The sequence below is a fragment of the Psilocybe cubensis genome, chromosome 6 (assembly GCF_017499595.1).
Source record: "Psilocybe cubensis strain MGC-MH-2018 chromosome 6, whole genome shotgun sequence".
NCBI lineage: Eukaryota > Fungi > Basidiomycota > Agaricomycetes > Agaricales > Agrocybaceae > Psilocybe > Psilocybe cubensis.
This window is the reverse complement of record NC_063004.1, coordinates 841762-851325: the sequence shown is the minus strand read 5'-3', so window position 1 is coordinate 851325 and position 9564 is coordinate 841762. Positions and strand designations below refer to the sequence as shown.

General features: G+C 47.3%; 2 protein-coding genes across 2 annotated transcripts; both read right to left on the bottom strand.

Moving 5' to 3' along the window:
• Positions 1-1237: 1237 nt before the first annotated feature.
• Positions 1238-4875, bottom strand: JR316_0006778 (putative transcriptional regulatory protein C1F7.11c; the record flags this gene model as incomplete). The annotated part of the gene is made up of 12 exons (XM_047892523.1): positions 1238-1978; positions 2032-2163; positions 2335-2543; positions 2608-2820; positions 2875-2983; positions 3037-3128; positions 3184-3193; positions 3251-3796; positions 3841-4282; positions 4334-4366; positions 4497-4525; positions 4582-4875. The coding sequence occupies 12 exons, from the start codon at positions 4873-4875 to the stop codon at positions 1238-1240; spliced, it is 2850 nt and encodes a 949-aa protein (XP_047747805.1).
• Positions 4876-6899: 2024 nt separating this feature from the next.
• On the bottom strand, positions 6900-8238 carry JR316_0006777 (Guanine deaminase; the record flags this gene model as incomplete). Its single annotated transcript, XM_047892522.1, has 4 exons — positions 6900-7099; positions 7148-7568; positions 7627-8008; positions 8084-8238. The coding sequence occupies 4 exons, from the start codon at positions 8236-8238 to the stop codon at positions 6900-6902; spliced, it is 1158 nt and encodes a 385-aa protein (XP_047747804.1).
• Positions 8239-9564: the final 1326 nt, after the last annotated feature.

Sequence of the window (9564 nt, the reverse complement as noted above, 5' to 3'; positions counted from 1 at the left end):
TTTTCAACGCTTGGTCACGGTCGCAGGTCAAGGATACGATGGATGTGGAACGGAAGGGGGCGTAGATTAGAGTTAAGAACCGATAACCAACCCGTGACTTCCGGGGGTCGAATATTAAACGTTCCCGGCGTCTGAACGAAGCAGACGGTAACACTATTTTTGCCCATACAGGTATCTTGCTCATTTTTTCTGCCCTTGAATACCAGGGAACTTGATTGTGATCCTGTAAGATCGATCCCTGCCTTCCTGATCCTGGTCGTGAATTCCTGCTTTGAATAAGCCGTTTAATCCGTTGCCAAAGGAGAAAAGGGGACGGATTAATGAATGGAGATGAGTTCCATAAGTTTAGGAGTGATTTAATCAAGAAATTACAATGTTAAAACTGACCAGGTTTTGAACTTGTTGAGAATCACTGATTGTATGTCTTCAACAAGTTCATTGACAACTGTTTTATTTTTTCTTGAACGGTGCAGGGATTGCCCAATTTGGTAGCAACGTAACAAGTGCGTGACAACGGAAGCAAAAGCAGATGCCGTAACTCGCGGAAGTTTGACCGTAACAACAATGTTGGGTGCACCGTGCTGACCGTAAGATAGAATTCTCGAATTCGATTTACATGTACAGAGCATCGGTATCGAGTGCCTGGGCTATTTTAGAGTCGCAAAACTCGCCTAAAAGTCGTCAGAAATCAGCCTCTTAGAGCCATGGACAAATAGGAGGCCAATATTGAGTGCTCTAAAGTGAACAATTATGGGTTTTTCTGGGACATGGTGCAGAGAAGAGGGATCTGTCGAAGTTCAACTCCAATTTAGATTCGATGTGGAGGAAGATGTATACATCTCCGATAACTGCTAATTTTTCTTCCATTTCAATGACAATGACAACTTGGACCAAAGGGACAAGGCGGTTTGTATCGGCTGTGTCATTGAAAAAGCTTAACTCCCTCCCAGCATCGGATAATGTTTGCCCATTTTAGGAGGTCAATCACCACAACACAAAAGGCGCAAGGCGGGCTTTCCAATGCCAAGTAGATACAGCAGTGTAATCAGTAGGAGCGATGAGTCGTTACTTGTACACGTAAAGTTACAATATTTACAGAAATTACAACTACTCGAGGCGAGAAGTCAAATGAATGGCTTGAATTGAAAAACATTCGCCACAGTTCTTTCAAAAAAAGCAAGTATGGTATCATGAAATCGGCAAAAATGTCCACGGAAGTGTTAGCAGGCCCTGAGTATCAGAAGAAGGCCATCCAATTTTGGTCGCTCGATGATTGGAGTGCCCCTAGTTCAAAGTTCAAAGTGTCTACGACCGCCATTTTGGACGTAGGGGATAAAGTCATGGGTATCGGGGGGATGGATGGGCCGCCAGATGGAAGAACAGTGCTCGAGTAAAGCCCTTCTCCAGTACCTTGTGGCGGATAGTGTACATGGTGGCGGGAGATTGGTTGCCTCTGTGCTGGGAATCCCGGCGGGCTCATATCAAGCTTGGATGTTAAACTGGCAGAGAAGGGACCAGGCGCGGGAGATAGCCTAGGGGTATTTACAGTAATAGGTACAGTCTCGGGCGGGAGAACCGGCGATGTCTGCGAGCCAATGTTGGGAACAGGACTCCACGAGTGCGAGGGAGGACAACTTTGGGTATTGACAGAGCATTGGCATGGCTTTCTGAGTGGGAATAATGCTTTTGCACGCTGGTGTACCTCGACGATGCATTGCGTTAGACTTTGATGTGATTTCACGAAGGAATCGGACTGCGGTTGTGATACTGTCGCCGGAGCATATTGATTCGGGCGAGCGTATTTATTCGCATGTGACAGTTCGATGGTGCCGTTGTGATTTTGCATGCCATTGGCAGAGTCTGGGTGGTCCGTGGTATCGTCCGTGATATGCCTAAGCACAATCGTGGGCAGCTCTTGACCAGTGGACCACTGATCAAAGATGTACCGTGCTTTGTCAATCATCTTTTCCAGCATCGGCTGAAAACCCAAAAGTTCAAACAGATGACACAGAAAAGAGTGTATTTACGCACCAACACCTGCAAGGCCCGCGGACATGTATCCTTGGCCGCGCGGAATAGAATTCGAGCTCTTTCGAGTTCTTGCAATGCAGCTGGAGATAGACATGTAAATGGCGCGCGGGACACCAGTAGACACAAAGCGACCTAAGAATTGATAAAAAGGACGATTTAGTGCATTTGTCACAAAACGCTGACGAAGTCCCCGATATTCCGCATACGATTCGCACACCCACGCCTCTAGTCGGTATCAATTCGAGCGTGGCTAGTGACGGCGTTGCGGAAAAAGCGGGAGAAAAGTCGCAGGAATGTACTTACAGCGGCGGAAAAAGCGTTGGACCAGTAGCCAAGGATTCGGGCAGTCAAGAGTGGCTCACGGGTGTAGAGGTCGTGTACATTTGCTATCATGCGCGAGGCACTGAGGAAGACCGCCACCACTGATGGTGCATACTGATGCCTTCTATTAAATGCCACTTCTGGCCCGCTGAGTGCTCGGGTAAAGAACTGGCGGTGAAGCTGTAGGAGGACTGGGGACACAATAATCAGTTATGACGATGTTCATGAGCAATTAGTTAGCAGGGAAGCGCTCACCAGCTTCTAGCGCAGTGGAGAGAGACGCTCTTTGCATGACAATGGACCTTGAAAGGATATCTTTGTTTCGCAAAAGGGGAGGGATTGAGAAGTCACGAATCCGTTTATCAAGGTCTAGCACAGTATCATAGTTCAAAGCCTGAGATGGCTTCGATATCGCATCCAATACTGGCTCTAGGCAGTTAGAGTAACAAGAATGCTTCCATTGTTGATCTAATATTGAGAAAAATGAGTTTTATACCGAAGGGGCAATAATGAAAAACTTACAGTAATGAAGACTCTCTGTTGGGTTGCAATCATCATCTGGGGTGTAGGACGGTGGAGGACAGTCGGTGTGGCTGAATGTCAGAGAAGGAGGTCGACCTAATGACAAAGACTTCTCAAAAGGTCAGAACACCGAGAAGATTCCTTGAATCGACGACAACTAACCAGACGCGCGTCAAGATAAAGCAGTTCCCAGAATAGAGACCTGCGTATTTCGACCTCTTCCGGAATAACCTTGGACTTCCCACTTCCTCGATCTGTGTGAAAATTTATTCAGAAATGCAAACAGGAAAGATGGAAACACTGTCGTACGTAGTCCAATCTGATGAAGGATACAGATGTTAGTGACGCTGCTAATGATAATTGTTCAGAAACTTACACTCTGGGCCAACTTGGCGGTGAGGCCCATCAGACCCCATGCATAGCCTGCAGCCTTCTTTTTGTCGGAGAACACCAAGAGATACCATATTTCGTAGAAAAGAGCCGTTATTGTCTCTACGTTTGTTTCTTCCATAACAGGGATCTCGCAGAGGCTCGCACGAGCGAGCTGATGGTACTTCTCAGCATCAGGGTGATCTGGCTCGCGATTTGGAATGTCAACCAAACAACCAACAGCCAATATCATGAGCAGCAGTGAAAGTCTACGAGGAGACAAGTTTTCTGTTGGCGAACTGTAACAGTGGTATGCTAGATTTGGATAGAATGTCGAGCTCGGATGAGGGTTGTATTGCCAGAGAGCATTTTGACGAGCTTGTTCCCAGAGATGATCGGCTTCTTCGCGCGGAGGAAGGTTTGAACGAATAAATTCCCTGAGTCCGAGGTTCGGTTCTGGAGAAATCGTGTCCGATAGAGGGAAGTTGTGACTGAGACGTGCAATCTCAGCAGCATAGTATGCCTCAGAGTGATCCTCCTTCACGGTCTGATGCTGGTTAGTTTCTGAGGCAGTAAACATACCCTACAACAACTCACTTGGGGTGCATGTAAGTGATCTGGAGCAGTGATCGTGTCCTCGCTGGATCCCCGTTCCATAGGACGTCGATCTACCTCCATGTGTCGTGGTGACTTGCCACTGTTGGAGTTAGCCTGTGCCGCAGGATCCGAAGAGGAATGCGCTTGCGTGCCGCTGTACAACCCCATCGTGCTCTTGATCCCCAGCAGTTCAGGCAGCAGTAGAGGGTGAGGCTGATCTGGCTCGGGTGAGCGCTCGCTGTGCAAAGCCTGCAGGCCATCCTCTAAACTACGAATTCGGTCACTCATTTCCTGTATTTTGCTATGCAGCTGCTCAGTGTTGGCCAAGATAAATCGTGTCCCTTTCCCTGAGACAAGCACACCTAAAACGCAATCAATATCGTAATAATTTAATGGGACATAACAGCGAACCATCCGGGCAAATTTCTGCGCATCCTCTTTTCTATTCCAGGGTTCAGAGAGCGAGCTGAGAAGAGAGAGAGAATCAATGTACCTTGCATGAAGCACAAGGGAAGCTACGGTCGCACTATGATCCCTATACTTCAGCTGAAAGCAGGGCAGAGGCTAATTAAGTCGCCTACCTTTAACTTCAACCTAGACTCCGAAGGACGACTCATTGAGCCCCGTAACACCAGACTGGAGACCTAAGTACTTACCGACGGCATTCGCAGCATGATAAAGGCGCCTATAGCACCGCGAATGAGCTTGTACGAGAGGGATAGATTGTTCATCACGACAAACCTTTTTACCGCCAGCTTTCTTGGAGGCTATCCCGTCAGCGATGAAAATGTGATCAAGGGGCGCATTGTTGATAAAATGGTGCTCCTCGGGTTCCGTAGACGGGTTGTGAGCGACCGTACTAGACTTTCGAGCTCGTTTGAGAGGTCGGGGCGATTGACTATGCTCAAAGTCGAGGGTCGCCACAGTGGGAGCCATGGGTGCGTGGAATTCGGAAGGGGCCCTAGGTGGCAGGAGGATAAGCTGTGGGTGACGGAGATCAGAAAAGAGGCTTCCTATAGACAAAGGCACGTACATATAGTATGAACAGATCAGAATGCCAGATACACCTCGGCGTGATCTCTGAGTTAGTCCAATAGGAATTGAGTAATCGACTGAGCCCCGATATGAACTTTCCCTCTCAGGAATTGTCCTGGGAGACCATCCCCGACTGAAAAGCTGCGGAAACATCAGTTGCCATTTGGACAGAGCCATGTTTGTGGTAAACTCTCCCACCACTTGTCAGGCTGCTGGGTCTGCTTGTTAAGTTCTCGTTAAGCGTGCTGCTTCTAAGAATAGCTCCCACCAAGCCATCATTGATACCACAGAAATGAATGATGGAAGATAAAGTCATGCATGAGGAAAACCCCCCTGACCTCCATATAATTGCCCATGCCGCAGGCATTAGAGTGGACCTTTAGAGGATGTCATACTCGTGCACTACTTCATTCACAACACACCTTCTCCATTTGCAGCGGTCTGTCTTCGGCATTAGCCCTAGTCATCGACTGTAGGATATACGTCGCTGTAGTTTTGACAATTCAACTTTTGCTAGGAATGCGCGTGTGTAACATTGGCCAGCGGCGGTGATGCCTCGGGAGTCGGGAATTCGTCGTGGGTCCTTTTGCGTATTCTCGACGAGTTTATAGAACGAAGAGAAGAGGAATCAAACGAAATTAAACTCTCGGATGCGCGTAGATACTGGCAGGGGATGTTCGTGTACGTCAATGATGAATCGTAGCTAATGAATAGAGAACAGTATGATGCCCGTATCTGTATTATGTCGAGTTATATGTTTCCGGCGTCATATTATATTCTGCAAATGCTCACAGAGAATTGTTCCAGAGGACGGTCTCTCATCGCTGTGGACGTCCGGAGATTTCGCGGGTGATATCGTGGTTCTTGAGGTTGTTCTTAGAAACGCCACCACAATCACTCGCTGGTTAGACGGTTTATAGAACGTTAAAGGAGATGCATTCCAGTACTCGGTTGAAGCCTACATGTCCATTGACAGACTGCCGGTCATTACGTTGAGCTTAACGTGTGGAAGATTGACGTTGGTCAGTGGCAACATCTTCATGAAATTTGCTGTTTAAAATGTTACTTCCACGTGACATAGTAAAACTTAAAGTCGTCGAGCTCAAACTCGACGAAAAAGAGCCTTTTACTCTGGCGGCATCGTTGCTGAAGCAAACGAGCCTGCTCGCAAGACTGTTACCGATTTCACGTCTTCTCCCGATGACGAACCTATGGCAGCTGCGTCACAGGGGGGTCAGCGTTAGATACTAATCAAAGTGACAATGTTTCTTATAAATTGTCATCTAATCAGCTTATCGGTGCTGTAATCGAGGGCAAAACATTAGAAATGGGCATTAAATTCAAGTTCCACTATTTTCGGAGTTCAATGTTTTATGTGACAATCAATTTAGGAAGCTCTGTTCCCTAAAAAAGGTTCTCACCTCGTAAACTATGAATAAGCTCATTGCTAATCGGGGTTAGGGTGGCATAATCTCTACCTATCCTCGGTAAGCCCAGGCCGATAAATCGGCCGGAGGGCAATAAAGATTAGACCAGGGTCCAAAGGACGTATGGATCTAAACACTTTCATGGACTTTCCGAGTTTTACGGGGGCGGACCCAGGTAGGTGATGTGTGTACACTGTCTACTAAGGGATGTCGCTTTTGCTTCGAGTCACGCACGAAAAACCTACTCACTCCAGACATAAGTGAGGATGAAGGTCAAAACGATGTGTTCGCTGGCCGGACGGAAAAGACCTTGCCTTCTGATGGTCCAAATATTGACATGTATCATGGTAAAGCCTATATATAAAGAACGACCCCCGCGATGCTCGTGTCAACGAAGCAGTGGCCAGTTATTTCTTTTCATTTCCTCAGCCGTACTTTTGTTACTTTGCTCCCGGCTCCACGGTGGTTCCGAAAATAGGATGTTATACATTTTGTTGGAATGAATTGGAAACATGTCTAATCGTTCTCTGGACATCCTTCGACATTGAAATAGTAAGGCTGTGACTGAGATCCCGGTGGAAAGCTCTGCAGAAGACTTCATGTCGACCGCACCTTCTTTCCCTGTATCCAGACCGCCCCGCGGTTTCTTAAGTCCCCAATGCACCACCATTTTTCAATTTCTTCGACTGTTAACAGCGAGCTAGATGGACCTGATCGCTGATCGCTAAATTGACTCTCCAGATCAAAATAATCAAGAGGGCCAATTCCACTTCCCGAGACAGGATCGTATATTCGAACTGGAAAGTTGAGAATCGCGTCAGAACGTAAATGACATAGCGACTTACTTTCTTGAGCATCAAACGGACCTCCGACGCGGAAGAATCCCTGGAGACCTAGTGCAAGAGAACCGCCTCTGGTCGCAAGATATAGAGATTCCTTCCAATCAATCACGAAATTCCGTGAATCAACGTTCGCATTGCCGTCAGATTTCATGACGCGGTCGCCTTCACGCATTCGTGAGACAGCAACAGCATGTCGCATTGAGCTCATCATGTCTAGGCTATATCCGCCAGCCACATCAGTTCCAAGCCCGACTGTTACCTGTGCATCTAGTGCCTCTCGTAGTGGAAAGGGCTTTGCAGAAAAATATGCATTCGACAATGGACAGTGCGCAATCGCTGTTCCACTCTCGGAGATTCGAGCAAAATCCGGTGCGGTAAGGAAAGTACAGTGAGCTTGCACCGTTCTCGGTGTGAGTAGATTGTGCTATATTTGAAGGTTTTGTTCGTCATCAGAATATGAGCGAGCGCATTGATTGACTTACCTTGTCGAATACGTCGATGTCCTCTATCCCACGTTCTGCGCGCACCCATTCAACTTGATCTTTCGCTTCCGCCAGATGGCTTTGAATTTTAACTCCCTCTGTGCGTGATATTTCCCCTAGCCCCTTTAGCAACTCGTCGGTGCATGTCGGGACAAAGCGCGGGGTAAGCACTGGCTCCACCAGCCGCTGCGACTCGTGAAGATGTGATACAAGCCCATGGCAATGGTTGATAAACGACTGAGCGGCGCCGAGAGAGGCTGATGCTGATGGCTCGACATACGTGATTGTTTTCGAGTCGGGAGAGGTAATATCAATATCCATCGAAAGCTTGCCGACGAAGGCGCGACACCCGGCAGATTGCATGCATTCCGCAAGGATCAAACTATCCAAGTCAAATGTTATGTTTTATATTGATTGTAGTAAGTAGAAATTCCAATCGACGAAATTCAGTACGTACTTGGTTTCCTCTTTGATAGTTCCAAAAAGGAGAGAGGTGCCAGTTCCATTTTCGATCAAACGCTGAGCAAGGCGTGTGTAAACTTTGCGCGCCAGGGCGGGATCGTCATCCATGCGCGCCTCCGCCTTGAGCGCATACGTATCGAGCCATTGCATCAGCGGGAGGTCCAATCCCGTTCCTTGATACAAAAATTGGGGTGCATGGAGATGTATGTCACAGAAAGTTGGCAGAAAGAAGCTTCCTTGTGGGAGAACTACAATGTCCTCCCGAGAGTATTTTTGGACGATACTTTTAGCTTCTGGTGTGTTCACAGGTGCCAAAGCTTTGATAATCCCATGACCGTCCAATTCTCAGAAAAACATTGCATAAATAGAAGTGGGAAATGATAATAATATCTGAGTCCGTGGAGGATTAGAGATGCATTTTCCAACAGTGACAACAAGGGGTGGCACTTACGATGTCTACCTATGATGTGATCGTGCAATATTTCAAGATAATCCAATCGAGGACTATGCACGAAGGTACCTCTGAAGAGAGTCATGCCAGGTCTTTATCTTGATCAAGACAGATATGTTCACAGAATCTAGAGCAGCTCGCTGAGCTCTCGAGTTTTGTTGAGTCGATGAGTGGAATATTCACAATGATTTACTAATACTGCAAGTGACGGCCTAGAGACACCGCTGGTTCAGATGGGCCACGTTCAGGAACTGATAGAGTAGAGTGCGAGGAGTTGGATGTGGCTTGTTGCCAGAAGAGATGCAGACTGCAGTGGGAACTTTGCCGGTACAGAGTCAAGCTAAGATTAACTGAACAGCAAGAGGCCCCTAAGTTTGGGTTGAGCCAATGACTCATGATGTAAGCGATCACATCATCATAGAATGTATTTGGTCATATTTACTTCTGAGGGCATTAAAATTAAAGTTTATACCGGAATTTGCCGCAATGTAAATTTACCCTGGTGGTTGACAGGAGTGTTGACAATGTTCGCCTGGACCAGTGCCAGTTCACCACATCGCCCGCACTGTCTCTCGACCTGTACATACACTCCTTCCAACTTTGAATGACGGACTCTCTGTCGACAAGGACTCCAGATATAAGTGGATTAGAATTTCTACCCAATGAGCTCCTCATTGATATCTTTGCTCTGGCTTGCGGGTCCCAGTCCATGTATCGTTCCTTACTTCTGGTGTGCAAACGCCTCCACCGGCTGGTAAAATACGAAAGGCTACCATATATTCCGATCCGTTTGAATACGAATACAGCGCTGTCATTTTTCCGGTTTATCAGTAGCGAACCCGGGCTTGCCGGTTGCGTTCGCTATCTTTGGCTCAACGGGTTCTCAAGTATCTGTATTGCGGTCGCTCAAGAATGTACCAACGTGGTGTCACTAGCCTGCTCCAAGGCCATTTTATATTCCATATGCTCTGGCAAAAATCGTCACAGGAGGCTTGTCGAGCTTACTCTATTCGATAACTATAATG